At 36.3% G+C, this 20,112-nt stretch overlaps 1 protein-coding gene across 1 annotated transcript in view; it reads right to left on the reverse strand.

Annotated features, from left to right (window-relative positions):
* LOC130051695 (cardioacceleratory peptide receptor-like) overlaps nt 1–20,112 on the reverse strand; it is a 68,780-nt gene that overhangs the window by 19,135 nt on the left and 29,533 nt on the right. The window contains exon 2 of the mRNA XM_056154136.1: nt 2,132–2,267. Within this exon, the coding sequence (XP_056010111.1) occupies nt 2,132–2,267 (136 nt within the window). The remainder of the gene's footprint in view (nt 1–2,131; nt 2,268–20,112) is intronic.

Raw genomic sequence — 20,112 nt, forward strand, 5'->3', positions numbered from 1 at the left:
CATGTCTGCGTATTCATTTAAGAAATATGATATCATTTTTAAAAGAGTTTCATTGGGACATGGCATGAAGTCGGTCACGTGATCAAATCCTACAACATCGGGAGGGTATTAAAATAAATCTGATCTCGTACAAACTTCAAGTCATGTCCCAATGAAACTCTATAAACGATGTCTTATTTCTTATATCTATATTTTGATTTGTGTTATTATCGTGCTTCCATACTTATGTAGCAGATGACCAAATAATGATCAGACAACACAATATTTTGTTCATTAGCCTCGGATTTTTATCGAATAAATATTGGGAACGATATCTAAAAGAATATAGAATATAAATATATAATTTAGAAGGAACAAAAAGGATAAAAAAAGGTGTAAAATAAAGGTAATTTAGAGCGTCAGGTCAACTCAACTGAAGACTAGAGGAGCGGAGTAAACTGATGCCACTTGGTCGATTAGCGATGGAGAAACCGTGGCGTTGGTCTACTTAAAAGTGAAAACGCAATTCCTGAACACAGATTTCGACAGAAATTCAGAGGATCTGAGAGAATTGACACGGTATAGATGGATCAAGTTAACGTTAAGCTTTTGGTCAGGTTTTTGCAAGTTTTCGATGTCCATTGTTAGGACTCGTCCTCGTAGCATTACGCCGACCGATTTAGACGAAGTGCATGTAGGTTGCTTTTGTACCCCCAGGTTGTGTAAGTAAGGGATACAAGACGAAGATGGTCTATTATGTCAGATACGGGACTGGCACGAGCCGACATAATAGACCATCGGATTCTTGTATCTTACTTAAGACACTGTTCTATCTATTTAGAACAGTATTTCTCATAATATTGGCCTGCTCTTAATAATACTGGACCATGTTTAGTACAGCATGAAACATAAAGTACTGCCAAGACAAAGAACTGACGTCACAACAATGTTTTAAGAGAAAATAAACACGAACTGACAGGTAGTTTTTGTTCACTTGAGAGATTTCTGTTGTAAGAATTTAATGAAGACTCGCAGCGGTGCCCTGGCATGAACATAATTTTTCGAGCCTCGAAACCAGCGTCGCTCATCGCCATGATGGCTGTTGCCCGGAAACAACAGGTTATCATCATCACCATAAAGTAAATAGGCCTATCACTCTGTCTTCCTTTCTTCGCTTCCAATGTCAAAGTCATCGTATGAATTCGCCATATTGCAGAAGTTGCAGTTTTAGTTGCAGATGGTATTTAAAAAAAATAAATGAACGGTATGTTTAATGTTTCTGTTTTATTTTAGAATTCTTGAGTAAATACTTATAACCAACAAAGCATCGATATTCGTTCTACCTGTGCCTCTGTTCTTAGGAATGAGAGGGGTTCACACCTGGGCACTAGCACCGCTACATTAAGTTTATAGATATAATGGGACATCCTATTATTGCATAAACATCCCATGACAAACAATGAAACAGTCTAACACAATAATTATAATACACTTTCATTCCATCATTTTCAATTCTTTTTTTTTAAAGATCGAATAAAAAACGTAATTGAAAATACTTGATTTTGGGGGAATTGTATTAAAATACATTCAATTACATATAAATCAACGTCAGAAAATTACCGATATACTTTTTTGAAAAACCTGGAGGCAACTGGGTTCTTTTAAAAATGCATTATGAATTACTCAAGTACTATACCGATTTTGAATAAATTCCTTTATTAGCAATGCCCTCTGCCTCCCTTAGATTAAATGAAACAGTACCAGATTTATCAAGAGAAAATAAACATTTTGAGAATTCGTCTAAAACTGCCTGCACGTTTGTTTGACACATCATTCGATTACAAATATCTTTCGAATTATTAAACAATATCGGCCGCTAAAATTTTAGACATTAATTTGAATACTCACCTTCAAGAAAGCATCAATACTCTCATTTATGTAAGAGCACTTAAGAGAGTGTGTGTGTGTTTCAATATTGGATGTGACCAGTTTTTAAAAGAAATAACAATGTATATTGCTAACAGAATACATTTGTCTCCATCTACTCAATGATGTCTAGTATCTAAACCAACATCGGATAATTTAAACGGGGAATTCTGCACTGACATAATTTTGTAACACATGTAATCGTTAATAAATTTTATATGTGTACCTGCACACGCAGTGTTCGCAAATAAGATATCCATGCGTGTTTTTGGCCCTCTTTTTCTGAGTATAAGGGTGAGAACCACGCCGTTTCCAACAACCATGAATGGGAAGATTGTCGCTAGGAACACCACAGAGGGAGTCTGTGAATAAAAACAATATGATATGAAAATAAAATGAATAGTATATCTAATAAAGTAACACACACACAGCAAACATTCTGGCATCTTTGGGATTTCACGAGATTGTATGAATACGGATTCCAACACATGTCATGCTTGTAATTAGAGGCAATTTCAGAATCTGTCAGACTTCGTTTTCATTTGTTTATCCCCTCTCGATCAATATCAAAACAGGGTTCGAAATTAACTTTTTCAAGCACTAGTCCGTACGGACTAGTGACTATTGATGTTTACTAGTCCGCAAAGCATTTCACTAGTCCGTCCAGTATATCATATTAAATGATCTTCATTTTATTCAATAGTATTTAATCAAACCAAACACATCACAGTCAGTTCCAGCAATTCAGTTTATGACACCTACAGAAGAAAAAAGACCACCATACTTTATTTTGCATTGAAGATCTTCAGAAACATACAGTAACCTCTTGGAACTTAATACTTTTATAAACGTCCATACATGTAAGTGCGTTCGAGATCGACATTCCCGTTGTTTTCGTGCTCAGTTCTTAGAGTCACAGGAGTTCGAATTTGATCAAATAAGTCAATAAAATTCACTTGATTGACCAAGCCATAAGCTATTGTGTTATGAACTCCTGTGTTAGAGTCGTGAATGACGAGATCATGTGCGCACAAACGTGCATGTTCTTAGACCACACTACTTGCAGTTCTTGCACCTCGAACCCGTTCTCGTTGTACTCGGCATTCAGAAATGGCAGGAATTTGTGCTCATGCGAAGAACGGTGGTCTCGAATGCACTCCATGTGTTTGGAAGATCAGGAGTCATTGTCACGCAAACACTTAATCATGCAGTTTATCGACCATAAGTTCAAACATCTAAGAGACTCAGACAAATCTTGCTAAACTCTTAACCAATTCAAGATTGATTTCCGGATTTTCACTAGTACGTACGGACTAGTGCTATAGAGAGTTTACTAGTCCGACACGCTTTTTACTAGTCTCGGACTTACGGACATGAGTTAATTTCGAACCCTGTCAAAATAAGATGATATATGTATGCCCCACATATAACAAAGCATGAATTAGAGTTTTCTCAGAGCTGTTACCTAGTGTCAATCATTATCAGTATCAATTCCTCAGCTCCAACGCAAACAGTTTAGAACCTCAAATATGGCTATTACAACGATTTGTTGTATGTTTGCGTTTGTGCTCAACTGGTTTCAGTTTCTCTCAATTTTATTATTTTTTTGTTCTATATTTGAAGTACAGAATATTCATAAGAATTTCACTGAGTCTTTTGTAAAGAGCGGAGGAAGTTTTATTTTTTCCCAGGCAATGCGTACTGTATGTCATCGTCGCAAGCCACGGTTATTGTCTCCCTTTATACTACATCAAATGATAAAAAAAAAATCCTCGACTTCATGAATATTTATGTTCATTCGTTGTATAGGACTTATGACATTTTTGTTCTTCGACTTTTTAGCAGCTGTGGGGTACATATGGCTACGTGTAGCGTTCTTGTTTGTTTGTTCTTTCGATGCATATTATTAGGTTGACTGTTACAAAGTAATACGCACGAAAAAACGCATAGACAGTTATCCTAAGTACAGGGTGTGCATGTAAATTTCAACTTTACAGGCGACACGTCGGGTACAAAAACGAGAAACTAAAACTATGCATTTCCATAACCCAGAGTTGAAGTTATACTTGTAAAAAATACCAAAAGGTGCTCCTGGATGAAGTGATTAAAAATATACGAACTTTGCAATCAGAAAAAGAAGATAGTGGTCAAATAAAGGACTCGGTATAGTTGGTCTCCAATGACGCTCGATGAAGTACAATTTAGTATTTACGGGTTTAGCTGGTGGGGCTGGAGAAGATACGGAGGCCAAATTGTGCGAATTTATATACTTCGAACTCGGAATCGAGTGAAAACGAATTCGAAAACGTTCATGGATTCGAGCGATTTAATCCAATCAAAAAACGGACCGATCATTCCATATTTTGTACAAGAGTGATCACATACTCATGTACTTCAATGGATCAGGATATGGGATTCCCGAACAGTTTCTGTACCCGATTGAAGAACGCAGGAAACAGTTATATCCGATTATAAAAGAACTGAGAACCCTAGGAAATAGAACCAAACTGGTAAAAGATCGTCTATACGTAAATGGGAAATTATATATATATATATATATATATATATATATATATATATATATATATATATATATATATATATATATATATAGATAGATAGATATATATATAGATACGGACCACCGTATCAAACAAATACGGTACAAGAGCCATAAAAACACTAGGTGCACAATTGTGTAATAAACTGCCACTGGAACTTCGAGAGCTTGAAGCACATGGAGCATTCCGCAAGAACCTAAAACACTCTTGTTCAAGCGTGAATATGCCCTGTGAATGTAAAATTCAGTGTAATATCAAGGATTCCATGTGCAAGCTCTTGCAAACTGAATTTTGATCCAGCATACGAATACCTGTATGCCAATTGTATCTTGTCAACTCAAAGTCAACCACTTCGTCATTTTACTACCATGTTTTATTTTAATATTTTCTATTGTTTTATCATTTCTTTATAGCTCTTGCAGGTCTTTTATTAGTATATTATCAATGATTATTACCACAAACATTGTACAGCGCATAGAAACTATAGGTAATTTTGCGCTTTATAAATGAATATAATAATATAATAATAATAATGTACGCCGCAAGATGCAGATCAAACACAGAGGACACAAAGAATCCTGTAAACAACCTCTTGGGGATCTGAGCTCAGATAGGGCTTACAGTACAGTTATTACTGCGGACGTAGCAGGTCATAGGGAAACGATACGAAATCAAGAGTAGTTCAACCCGACAACAGCACAGGTGCTTGTGGACAGGACTTCCGGTACCCCCCTTCTTGTGTTTTTAAATGTTCAATTCCTTGGGTATTACGGACGTATTTTTGATAAAATATGTAACTTCAGAGTTTATATATTTCAATGGAATACACAAATCTCGCATAGAAACCGTTTTTAAAAATGTCATATCACCGATCATAATATATGAATATATACTATTTTTGATTTTGTATTGAAATTTTCAAAACATTTTCTGATCATGCGCCACTTTTATTATGAAAATTGATTTTATAAACGCGAGGACATGTAATGAAAATATTCCGGTACAAGACAAAACTAGAACTACATGTAATTCAGTTAAATGGAAGAAAGGCCTTGAAGTACAAACTATAGTGCTGCATTAAGATATAATTACGATATATATATGTATATAAGATTGTACTGTTGTTTTGTGGAGTGTTCGACGGCATTTGACTTTACTGATAGATCAAAGTTATGACGTAAATTAGGAATAGTGGGCATACAAGGAAAATGGCCTTGTGTTATAAAGTCACTTTATAAAAATGTTAGTACAGTTGTACCTGTATAAAACATCAAGGAATTACAACGGACACATTTTGCAATTTAGCTGTTGTCTTACAAGGCGAAATTGTGTCACCTTTACTATTCTTCATGTATCTTCATGACTTTGAAAGACATTTCATTGAAATTAATTGTGAATCAATTAAACTCCAATTGATTACTTTATTTTTAATTATGTATGCCAATGATACAGTTTTAATAGCGGAGTCACCTGAAAGTTTACAAGAAATACTAAATATACTTCATGTCTACACAAAAGAATGGAACCTAACTGTAAATGTACCCCCTCTCCCAAAAAATTGTAATATCTAGAAATGGTGGAAGTATAAAAATCAGAGAAACATGGAAATATGATGGTGGTAATGTATATGTTGTGAATAAATCTAATTACTAAAGGATTATTATTTGATTATAAGGATATATTTTATCCACGCATAAACATTTTGCAACTCCGCATCTCAAAGTAATATTTAGTATCTGTAGTTTGGGAAAACATTAAGTTCTCCCAATAAAATAATCAAGAAATCAAAAGAAGGGGGGGGGGGGGCGCCGGCTGCACCCCATCTAAATCCGCCACTGCCGACTTTGTATGTAAAAAATTCAAATAATCACCAAAACCGGCATAAATTTCCAGTATCTACCCGTACGGCTATTGGTACATGGTACAAGTGTATAGGTACAAGTAAAAAAAAAAAACCAACAACGATGACAGCCGAGTCGTGCACAGTTGGGCAGACTTTTGGGAGATGGCAATACCATTGCACCCTTTTAAAATTTAATCTTCTAATTGTGTGAAATACCATGTCCCTGAGAAGGTTTGCAGTCAAAACACGGGTGATACACCGACACACACGTGCGTTCAGTAGTTGGTATATAAATAGAATACAGGTCGAAAAATCGGAAGAAAAAGAGCCTTTATTAAAATATATATAATAAACAATGTAATTTACTGATTTTTTTCCTTTCAAACGGGACTTCCTATTTCTCGGTTAGTGTTAATTACAAATAATTGTTTCTAGACAAGCAAATGTTTATGAACTTCAGATGAAGGAGCTTTCAGATTTACTGTCCTCAGTTTGCTCGGCAAACCACTGCCTACTTTCCAGACTACTTAGAATGAAATTGTGATAAATTGTCACCTTCTCTAGACAGACAAATAGCTCTTCTTCTGCCTTAAAATCGACAGCTTTATGTTCTCCTTCAAATATACTGTCTGTTTTCGATTCCTAAAAATAGCAAAACAAATAAAGCTTTCGAAAAGTATCGTACTTTTTCATTAGATTTAATATACAATCCCGATAGTTTCCGAACCTACACGATGAACGATTTTCACGATAAACGGAAAACCTGATACACGCAAAACACGATAGACCTGATAAACACAAAACACGATACGATAGGATATACACACGATACGATAGGATACACGCATGAAAGAACTCGATAGGAATGTCAAAAATAACGTTGCAATTTCCGAGTTGCCCAATAGTTCATTCCCGTTGTGGAACTCTTACGCACAGTGAGACGCAAAGAATACTATCGTCCACACCTCTTACTTAACATTTTTCAGACCTTGTACATTATATAGATGTTATAATAGTGCTTGTGTTGTTTTTTGGGGGGAAAATTTCTACATTTGATATATTATTTTTCCAGTATATTTTGTACTGCTGTCTATATGATAGATAATATATTTCAAAGCAACCCGGCCATTTCTGTTCTTGTATCGATTTTTACTTGTATGTCGAGGTCTGGATTTCTCGAAAGAAACTTAGGTCAAAACTTGGACATAAGACTGAGATTTTGCTCAAATATTTACAGCTCAAATAAAAGAAAATTCAAACTTAAATTTGAGGTCTTTTCGAGAAATCCAAGTTTTTTGTGACTTAAGAAAAAATTATATCAAGAATTACTACTTCCTAAGACCAAGTGTCTTAGTTAATACTATCGCTACACGTATGTAGTACAATACTAAAGAATTAACTATTTAGGAAAATATTTGTCTTTTGCGAAAAAAATTACGATTATGATATTAAAAAAAATAATGATGAATGTTATTGTATTATATAATTCTACTTTGTATCATTGTGTTGTAATGCCTATGAGATGTTGCGTCTCACGGAATAAAGAAACTAGAAAATCAAAGGTGTATACGTGGCACATCAGCGGGGAACGAAACAGTTATGAGAAATTAAGGTATGTATTTAAATATTTCTAAGACTGGCGTGTGAAGAGCTGTGGGCACTTCTGTGACCGGAGTGTAGAGAGCTGTAGGCACTTTTGTCGCCAGTTTTGTGGATACTAGGAGCATATTTTATTGTAACTGAATTTACAAAGGGATTGAGCATAATTTCTAAAAAACTTAGAACGCTCTCTCCCATATAAATGTACATATAACAAAGTGAACATGTTGGATCTCTTAAGGTAGCTCCATCCACATGTGACTTATTAATAATAATGGTTGAAAGTAGAAAAACTATCAATTTCCAATTAGTATAGTTTAAGATGTCAGATACAAAAGCAGAAGTGTTGGTCAACATAAGAAAATCACACATTTTAGTAAAACAGACTAATAAAAATAGATAAAATCTTGTTAAAACGACAAATTTTAAATGTCAACAGTTTAGAAAAACTGCTTTTTAAATAAATATGTATAAATTAAATGTGGATATTAAGGAAAACAGCATACAGTAGAGGAAATACCAGCATAGGAGTTATTGTTCTTGGCAATATTTGTTTTTCATTATAAATAATTGATTATTTATGGAAAATATAAACTTTTTCACTATCAATAGTTTACCATTTTTTTAAAATTTTATCCAGTGAATAAAATTCCTCGGAAAGATATATTTTTATCGTGTGCAAAGTTTAATTTAATAAAGATATTTGTAAAAACCTATGACATCACACGAAGTTCGATCTACCTTAATGTGAAAGGACCAAATCAACAATGTTGAAAATAGAATGCAGCAAACAAATAAACATAAAGACCTTCATGCATGAAAGCGGTATAAAAAGAACATAGCCCACTATTTAGATATAAATATTTTTAGAATGTAATAAGACTGCGATACATAACATTTTGTAAATAAACAAACCAGAGTGTTTATATTACAACAGAACAAAAATATTCGTGAGGGAGACACGGATAAACACATATCTGCAAATAGCAAGAGTTTTATGAAGGTCACGTTTTATGTAGGTCACGTTTTTACGTATAATTTGATCTGTGATTTAGCTGATATTACTAAGGTTTCTTTATTCACATTCATATAAAGTTGTAGGATAGTTCTGGGCTTTCCCCAAAAACATTAAACAAAACGGAGGCAAATGTTAAACTTCACATGTCATATAGCGGTAATTTTCCCATGTCAAAACTTACACTGTATAAATCGGGCTTATTCCTACCGCCGTCCAGCGATAGCAATACCACGATAGTTCTTTTTTGTGACGTTGTGCGGGATAAAATTACTGTTCTCGGCAGTTTCTGTAAATCAAGTGGTAAAAATTCTTCTTTTTTCGCATTGACAACGTTTCTGAGAAAGCAAAGTATTCGTATTGCCCTCGAATATTTCATTTTATTTTGGAAAATGAATACATACTTTGTTTTAATTACATACATGATTTATTCATTGAATATTTTATCTTTCTATCATGCATTGCAACATCTCGGCAAACCAAGTGTCCGATTCGCTTACATTTTGTATATCCTCTACTTGCATAGTAAATAACAGAGGTGGAGCTAGCACTCTAGTCTTTTTTTAACAGACAAGCTTGTAAATTAAACGAACACTTCGTACACCAAATACTAATGAATTCTGTGTCATTACCCGAAAACACATACCGAAGCCTGAATCTGATGGATATGTTTCAATTCTTCACAGCTTTAGGCTTTCCTTCGATGTCAATAGACGATACGATACAAACAAACAAGCTTGTCGCATGTAAAACAAGAAATGCTTGTAAAACATATATGACCCCCTCCCCCGGTGCGAAATTGAAAAGGGTTATACACATGCATCATTTAATTGATAGTAGTGACAAACCTATTCAAGATATTGAGCAGACAATATCTTCCTATGGCCAGAGTGGATTGGCCATGTGACCCAAAAATGAATAGGGGTAATCTACTCCTTATTCTGTACCAGAGTACCAGGTTTGGTGTCAACCAAGCAAATAATTCTTAAAATATAGGAGACAATATATTACTATGTCCAGTTTAACCCTTGACCTTTGACCATGTGACCTCAAAATCAATAGGGGTCATCTTCTTAAGATGTACCAAGTTTGATGTCTGTCAAGCAAAGGATTCTCAAGATATTGAGCGGACAGTATATTCCTATGTCCAGTTTGATCTTTGATCATGTGACATCAAAAGCGGTCATCTACTCCTTATGATGTAGCAGTGTACTAAGTTTAATGTCTGTCAAGCAAAAGGTTCTCAAAATATTGAGCGGACAGTATATTAGTATGTCCAGTTTGACCCTTGACCTTTGACCATGTGACTTCAAAATCAATAGGGGTCATCTACGCCTTGGGATTTACCAGTGTACCAAGTTTGATGTCTGTCAAGTAAAAGGTTCTCAAGATATTGAGCGGACAGTCTTCCTATGTCCAGAGTAGATTGACCTTTTGACCTGAAAAAACAATAGGGATCCTTTTCTACTCATACCCAACCCACATATGAAATATCATCATGATCAAGGGAATAGTTCTCAAGATATTGAGCGGACAACATGTGGTTTCCCGACCGTCCGTCCGACCGACCGACAGGTGCAAAGCAATATGCCCCTCTTCTTCGAAGGGGAGGGGGCATAATTATGCACCCATGAAAACTTTGTGGAGATTTTTACCACTGAATTACGTAAAAAGAATTTCTACAATTATACAGCCAAACATTTCCTCATCCAAGCAATGGTACCCATCCACAGTTCCGGTTGCGGAAGTACCCACACCCCGGTCACAGGAACTTTCCAAAGCCATCTAAACCCAGCCTTAAAAAGTATATTTATCCACAGCCCTCAAACCCCGGTCATAAAAGTACACAAAGCTATTCACATTTCTGCCTCAGAAATACCCAGATATTCACACCCCAGCCACAGATGTACCTACAACTATGTACACATTGTCACTGAGGTTTTCAAAACTATCCACATCCCAGCCACAGAGGTGCCAACCAGCTACTGAGGTAACACCCATCCCAGTCACAAAACTATCAAAAGTTATCCACATCCCAGCCATGTTATCCACATCCCAGCCACATAGATACCCAAAGTTATCCACATCCCAGCCACATAGATACCCAAAGTTATCCACATCCCAGCCATGTTATAAACATCCCAGCCACATAGATACCCAAATTATAAACATCCCAGCCACATAGATACCCAAATTATACACATCCCAGTCATATAGATACCCAAAATTATCCACATCCCAGCCATGTTATAAACATCCCAGCCATATAGATACCCAAAGTTATCCCCATCCACAAAACTATTCAAAGTTATCCACATCCCAGCCATGTTATAAACATTCCAGCCACATAGATACCCCAAATTATACATATCCCAGCCATATCGATACCCAAAGTTATCCCCATCCACAAAACTATCCAAAGTTATTCACATCCCAGCCACATAGATATCCAAAGTTATCCACATCCCAGCCATGTTATCCATCCCAGTCCATAGATACCCAAAGTTATCCACATCCCAGCCATGTTATAAACATCCCAGCCACATAAATACCCAAAGTTACCCACATCCCAGCCATGTTATAAACATCCCAGTCACATAGATATCCAAAGGTATCCAATCCCAGTCACAAAACTATCCAAAGATATCCACATCCCAGCCAAATAGATACCCAGAGTTATCCAAATCATTTGAAAATTCATTTCAAGACATAACCCATTGTTTCTAAATTTAAAAAAAAATCCATCTCGTATTGCTAGTTTTCCTTCACAATAAATAGACTTGATAGTAACATCATTAATTACCTTTTCCAAGAAAATTATCATGCAATCAAAATACCGTTAAATTCACGATGTAGTTTTAACACCAAACCTAATATTAACCTGTTTGTGCCAACGTAAGTGTTGCATCATAATTGTTGTACGTGATAAAAAATTGCAATGTGAGCACTTAACGTGATACTGATTTTATTAAACAAACTCCCACGAGTACTTTCAGTACTTTGATATATAAAAGTGATTGATTCAGTAGTTAAACATGAAAATGAAGGATTGGGAAAAGAAAGCAATATCTCCTCTGTCACTAGAAACATTAATGGGATCTGTATCACTGATACACGAACTTTATGAATTAAGTTCTCTGCGGGACCAGTTTGTTTTTTAGCTCGAAAATATGTCAGCGTAATGAAGAAAGATTATTCTGAATACTATCATACTGCGTCAAAGAGTAACTAATGTCTTTTTCAAGCGCAATACTTAATAAGGACTGATTTAACTTCCACTATTTAAAACTCTTTTCTTTGTATTTGCTCACCGTTTTTAAAAAGACGGATGTATCAATCAAAACTAATATCATAAATTCATCGGTGTAAATGCTACAAACAGATAAATGCTTAATGCCTAGCCGACCATTACAAAATATTCTCAATCATCTCATCTGAGTTAGAAACTCTATATCTCACGAAATTATTCCTGAGGAATAATACACAAAATTAAAGTAAATTGAAGAATAGTAACACACGAATCATCCAGTAAATTCAGTTATGCACCAGGAAAATCCCTACTGTTAAATGAAGCAGATGAACTGAAGCCAAGTGAAGCAGAATTGATGACATAAACTGTTCTGGTAATATGTGTAACGTTCTGGTATGTGCTGGGTACCAGTCAATCGTGAACACACGATTCGCTTAACCTACTAGGGCTGAAGACCATAAAGTGAGAATAGGCTTAAGTCTAAATTTGAAAGCTAACTAACTCTTAAAACAAATGAAATTTTCAGTATATATTTGCATTTGATTTCTTATATACTAGCAGCTTTATGAACATCTGAACTAAATAAATCTTAAGATGTAATTAATCAAACTTTTGAGTTCATTCTTTTCTCAGATTATGATCTTGAGGCCCGATGTCGGGATTTGACTCTCATTATACTCTCTAAATACCAGAAATTACATGAAAACTTAAATTGATAAACAATTTACAAGTGCTGATTTTTTTTCTAATGTACTATCCGTTCCATGAAATCAGATGAGGGAGAGAGATAAAAAGAGAGCTACATTTGTACAGTTCTAGTTTTACTACCATTGTTTCCGAAGAAGATCTGTACCGTTCATGCTTGGTAGCTTTTTAGCAATGTGCGATTCTTAAGTAATTCAGGCAGTGGAAAAATCCAATACCTCTTGGCTCAACATGTATGTATAGCAATGTTTATAGTCTATATTCAAAGCATCATATTACCTGCATTATCTTATTTTGACGTGCAAGTAATTAGTGATCAAGATAATGCAATAAAGAATTTAAAAATAAAACAGCAATTAGATTTTGGAACGCAGTTCACTATTTGCAATTCAATATTGAACTGCATTCTAGAACACAGTTTGCAATTCAAAATTGTATATGCTTAATAAAGAATATCTGTAAAACTGATGGATGCTCCCCGAAATGCATCAAACCAATGAACTACATCATATGACGAATGACTCAATAGCTATTGAAATATTTTTGACATGGAGCTTTCTTTTTCATATAAAAGGTATGTTTTGAGTGACCTTGACTTTTTCAAAATGACCTTGAGGAAACCTCGGAAATGAAGTATTTTTTCAAACATAAGGTATATATTCTGGGTGACCTTGAACTGAACAAAATGACCTCAAGTGACCTTTGTCTGAAAACCATTTGCCCATTACTTATTTGTGCAATATATGATCAACACCTGTTCAAAAACTGTTGAAATAAAGAACATTTACATATATTTGAGTACATGTATGTGTTCTGAGTGACGTTCACCTTTACAAAATTACCTTGGTCCAAAAGTCCCTTTCTCAGGGAATATTAGTGATCAATTATGATCGATATCTGTTGAAAGGTTTAGGAAATGCCAGAAAAATCATTGAATCAATTTCCTGGGAATATGCACATCTACACAGTGTGTCCTTATTAACAACAAGGTTTCACGAAATTCTGATGAGTGGTCACAGAGGAGTTGCGTTGACAAGATAGGGTCAAAAACATTATACCCTCAGCAACTTCGTTGCGTGGGGTATAATTCATAAAATGATTTCTGTACAAACATAAGAGTGAACAAACTAAAATATAATGAAATTCATCTCCTGAGTCAGAGTCAACCAATATGGCGGGAAACGGAGATAAACGTTTCTATATATCCATTTTTCATTCATTGAAAGAGTTTAATGTTCAATTGGCACAGTGAGGTAATAAGTAACTTTTCTGGCATTTTTGTTTCCGTTTGCACGATGATAGATCAGCGCTGTTTTTCTGTGAAGTCGCAGCGTACTGACACTGGGTGCAATTTATGAAATCTGTTTTGCATATGTTCTTTGAAAAATATACAATTACCTTTTTTTTTTTTTTTTTTTTTTTTTTTTTTTACAGTTTAATAAAAATTCGACAGACTTTTCACTCGTTTCTGCAAGACTAACAGGGCCATAAAGTTACATGTATGTGATAAAAGTGAACCGGATCTTCGCTCGGATATCCGAAACTATGTAGACAACGGTCTAACAATATGAACAGATGTTTCATTTTAAACGAATTTGACTCAAGATTTTAATATCTTGTACATGTATATTAACATTATCATATTGCTTGCTAACATATCTGGAAGTAAATAGCCTGCATATCCAAATACAGATGTTTTATGTTTAAAACAATTGCGCGAGTGAATGATTGGGAGACGCTAAACCGATGTATAATGCAGGTACCGGATATATTAATCTAGGTACAGTGTTTGATATTGCATATTTGCTTGAATAAGATCGACTATGAAAAGGGACTAAATAATCAATTGTCTCGTCTAATCAAAACGTTCATTTCTCATCTCGCAACCATGACTTTGTGATCGATGTAATCATAATCTAACGAAAAATTGCATATCTCAAATGGAAACGCAATTGGTATTCAAAACTCTTTCATCCATCATCATCTTTCTGAAATTCAAACATAGACACTATGGAATCAAAAAATTATATCAAACATATCAGTGGTCAAACGCGTCTGTGATCAATATAGTTATTTGCAATTCTATAAGTTTCTCGTGAAGATTTTCAAGGGCATGCTTGCGAACTTTTCCTGCGCAATGTCAAATCGTGTTGCCTAGTGGGGAACTGCACAAGACAGGGGGCAGACCTTGACATTGTTCGAGGGGGTTAGTGGCACACAATTTTCACCCCAGGAGGATTGATATCCTTAAGTGGCAAAAATAAGGATTTCTGTTTAAAATTCTCAACCAAAGTGGGGGGGGGGGGGGGTGTTCAAACCTACCTCTAGATCCGCCACTGCAAGAGCAGCTTAATCTGCTAAAATAATCGTCCACTTACTATTGACTTATAGAACACTGATTTCACATCAACTTCTACGTGAGAAGAAAAAAAATCTCTTGCTATGGCCTTCAAGTTGACATTTAGATATATCGACGACGTTTTGTCTATTAACAATGATAACTTTCATTCATATGTCGATTCGATATATCCCTGTGAGCTCGAAATAAAAGACACCACAGAGTCATCCACTTCTGCTTCATACCTAGATATTTTATTGAAAGTAGACATTAATGGCAAACTGACAACTCAACTGTATGACAAACGGGATGATTTCAGCTTCTCCATCGTCAACTTCCCATATTTATGTAGCAACATTCCATTATCACCTGCGTATGGTGTTTATATCTCTCAACTGATTCGATATGCTAGAGCTTGTTCTGCTTATGGTCAGTTTTTAAATCCATGCAAGCTACTGACAAACAAGTTGAAGGTACAAGTTTCATCAAGAGTCTCGATTGAAGTCAGCCTTTCGCAAATTCTATGGTCGTTATAACGATCTAGTTCGTCAATACAACCTATCATTGGGTCAAATGCTGTCTGACGTGTTTCATACCGATTCTTAAACCGTTCTTGGTACACTGATTTTGACTGCGGATAACTCCGTTTACCTGATCAGGATATAGGGCTCACGGCGGGTGTGACCGGTCAACAGGGGATGCTTACTCCTCCTAGGCTCCTGATCCCACCTCTGGTGTGTCCAGGGGCCCTTGTTTGCCCAACTTTCTATTTTGTGTTGCTTATAGGATGCAAGCTACTGACAAACAAGTTGAAGGTACAAGCTACTGACAAACAAGTTGAAGGTACAAGGGTTTCATCAAGAGGCTCGATTGAAGTCAGCCTTTCGGAAATTCTATGGTCTTTATAACGATCTAGTTCGTCAATACAACATATCATTGGGTCAAATGCTGTCTGACGTGTTTCGTACCGATTGTAAGGCCGTTCTTGGCACACTGATTTTGACTACGGATAACTCCGTTTACCTGATCAGAATATAGGGCTCACGGCGGTAGTGAACGGTCGACAGGGGATGCTTACTCCTCCTAGGCACTTGATCCCACCTCTGGTGTGTCCAGGGGCCCTTGTTTGCCAACTTTCTATTTTGTGTTGCTTATAGGAGTTATGAGATATATCACTGTTCGTTATCTTCACCTTTCATCGACTGAACTGACCTTAAAAAGCGCAGTTATAAGCTAGATAAAATTTACATTTTACACTGTACAACTATTTTACGTAAAGTGATAACAGTTACATATGTAGTGGAACAGCAAATAATTAGGCGGAAAGTCCAACGTTTGTTTCTGATATCATTTCATATAAAATATTTTAAAGAAAATTTACAGTTAATTAACATTTATTTTTGTTTATACTTGTTGCTCACAGGGCCGTAACTGCCGATGAGGCAGACGAGGCAACTGCCTCGTCTGATTTTTTGGCAAAAAAGAAAATAAAATTATATAAATGTTATATTATAGGATATATGTTTAAAATGAAGACAAGCACCTTTGTCTTTGACACCATATTACGATTCTTTACATAGTACAAATGAAACACAAACATGATAAATTGGGATTTAAAAAGTGTCATTTTCAGTCGTAAAGTCAATCGGCGGCCCCCAATCCCCTGCCTCCCCTGATTTAGAACCCTACTTACGGCCCTGGCTCAAACGACAGATAAATATTCATTGGACGAAGTTATTAGTTGGTTGTATATTGTTTAACGATACGTTAAAGAATCTTCACTCATATGGAAACGTCACCATTGTTGGTGAAGGGCTTAAAAAGTTAGGCCAATGCTCGGCGCTTACGGCCTTTGAGCAGGGGGGGGGGGGATCTTTATCTTGCCACACCTGCTGTGACACGGGGCCCGGTTTTGTGGTCTCATCCGATGGACCGCCCCATTTAGTCGCCTCTTACGACAAGCAAAGGGTACTGAGGGCCCAATCTAACCCGGGCCCCCACGGGATTATTAGACCAAGGAAGTATTTTTAGATCAATAATAATCATACATCCGCGTCAGTTGGTGCTGATGTAAATATACACTATGAAATGTGGTTTGATTGTCAATATTGGGGGAGAGGATGGTCGCCAGAATTGTTGGAAAATTGCATGACGTGATATGCGCATCATTAACCGGCATTTTCCCGCGATACCGATGTCCGTCACATCTACAGTAATGAAAACGAAACCATAGTTTAAGTAACAGCATTGGTGATACTTGATATAATAAAATAACAGGATATTCTTCATTTCAATATAAGAATATTCAGAGACTAGTTTTACCATAACTACTACAGCCTGTGTTGGAAAAAGGAGCCCGGTCAGCCATCTTTAATTTTCAGTCACTTTTTTATGTCATGAAATCTGAGCGTATATACTAAACACTATAATGAACCCTATCATTTTGCTACATTATACATGTATAAAAGCGAGTAAAGACCGTTTGTGTAGCGAGCACTACGAATTAGGGCAGAGAAAAGTCGAGTCTAATGGGACCCGGCACTCTCTACCCAGAGTTCCGTGCGCTACGAGCACTACACCTCTGTCAACGGCTTTTTACAGAAATCTTGTAAAATATCCAACATTTATGTTTTGTACTAAATATTTAGTCATATCATGAAATGCTTTTGGTGCAATTAAATTGATGCTTACTGTAAATTGTTTAAACTCGCTGTTTTTTTTTATCCTAAATTTGGAACTACTTCGTAATATGCGTATGAATGTAAGACATTCACGTCGTGGAAATTTAATGTAAACATGAAATAAAAAGTAAGAAAGACTTTTAAAATGAGAGACAAACAGCTAAATGGTAAAAATGTACTTTATAAAGTTTCAGTGGGCTATGAAAAGAGTCTGATATGATCCCAGAACTTTTAAAGGGGAAGGAAACGAGAATGACTGCATGTGACCATATTGTCACGTGGATCGAAGCGTTTTCAGAGGTGTAAGTGAATCTTGCGTATCACGCCCTCTAGTGAGAGTATGCGGACCCGGTAGTTCAGTGGTTAGAGCTACCTTTATTCCATTCTTAGAGACTGTGTTAGGTGCGCATATAGAGGTGGAGGGGCCGAGGATCCCCATGAGCTTGGTAGAAAATATATATTGTATATGACTATTTTATGCACTTACAGACGTAAGATAGTTAATCTAAACTCCCTGGGAAAAAAATGCAGGAGATGGAGTTCATTCCCCTGTTCTATATCCACTCGTGTTTATGTACCTGTGGTCGTCCTAACGATATTTGTTAAACCCGCACTATTGATCCAAGGCAGCATTGCAGTTCTGTTTGAGGAAAATGTTGATCGATTGATTATTTTACGTCCCGTCGAGAATTTTTCATTCATATTGAGATGTCATCAGCTGTAGGCGAACTACCAAAAATTTAGACCTATGCTTAGCGTTCAGTGCTGTAGCAGTGAGGGCTTTAAGATAGCGTGCTAACGCCTGTCGCGACACCGTGATTCTCACTTCTAAATGCCGAGCGTTTGGCGAAGGAGCAATGAAAATACATACTGGCATGCAATTTTCAAATTATATAAGAATGGGAACCCCTAGGAGAGAGCACAATTCTGTGATATTAAATACGCCTATAAATTACCTTTATCTTAACTTAACCCCCCTGTGACTGATAACTGCAATTTAGGAGAATCGACCTTTCCTATTATGAAATGTGGCTCCTTACAAAGTGAGGAAGTTTATCTATGCAGTTACATGATTTTAGTCAATACAGATATATCTTGGGGTGCTAAAATGCATGCATTTTAGATTATTCCTTTTGTGTATGCTTTGCCAAATATATTATAGAGAGAGAGGGAGAGGGAGAGAGAGAGGGTTGCATACTTTATTCAAACTTCTTCAAACATGGAAATAGTCTTACTTGAGTTTCTGAAGAAATAATAAAGACATTTTGCCACTATGGTGGCATTTCGAATAGCTTGGCAAAGTTATTTGCAATTCAACAAACCAACCAAAACAAAACAAAAAAAAACCAAAAAAAAAAAACACTAAACGAACAAATGAAAATTATATAATTAATAACAAAAACCCAACAACAAAAACCCAAACATAAACAAAGAAGACTAACTTGTGATTACTCTATTTTCAAGGTCATTTTCGTCCCCTGCTTCAGCGACACATTGGTTTCCGGATGACACCCCAAACATGATTGAACTTTAGCAATGAAATTTCATAGAAGGGTCACTTAGACCTACTGATAGGAAACGACTACTCAGTCATGTCTGGACGAATCCCGGCATGGCGACCATCACCAGTTTTTCCTGTGTATTGACGATGGAATCGCCAACCTTTTGGAATCTATACAACGTCACGCCTCTCATTGTGTGAATCCGATGTTGTTTCGACGGGATCAGATGTTGATGTGCGGCTCAGTAGCTTCTTTACATCTAGCGTGTACATTTGGACATTTTAGTGCGTGGAACAGTTCAGTGTACCTTCCGAACGGGACATTCCTAGCAAACGCACGATCGATCCACGCCTGCCTCAGCACCGGTTTGTTATTCACGCAGATTTCCAGACTACAAGACAGCCTGGGATTAATCGAGCTTCAACCTGAAGTTTAGCGGGAGTTGACAGCCAAGTTCGCCACTGCTGTGCCAATAACGCAAGACTTCATCTGTAACCAGGCTGTAGAAAATAAGATAAGGAGGTCAAAAGAAAATGATGGGGCCATCGACATCCTCACAGATGCAAGACATTGTTGCAGGCGGAATGCTAAAGACACCAACGTTAAGTGCATTGGAAATGCTACCCACAAGGTGCTTCGTGAGGAGCACGTCACGACAGAGGAGGACATAATTGTGTACACGGGAGGCTCTATGACTATTTTGATAATCACAT

The sequence above is a fragment of the Ostrea edulis genome, chromosome 2 (genome assembly GCF_947568905.1).
Source record: "Ostrea edulis chromosome 2, xbOstEdul1.1, whole genome shotgun sequence".
NCBI classification, from domain to species: domain Eukaryota; kingdom Metazoa; phylum Mollusca; class Bivalvia; order Ostreida; family Ostreidae; genus Ostrea; species Ostrea edulis.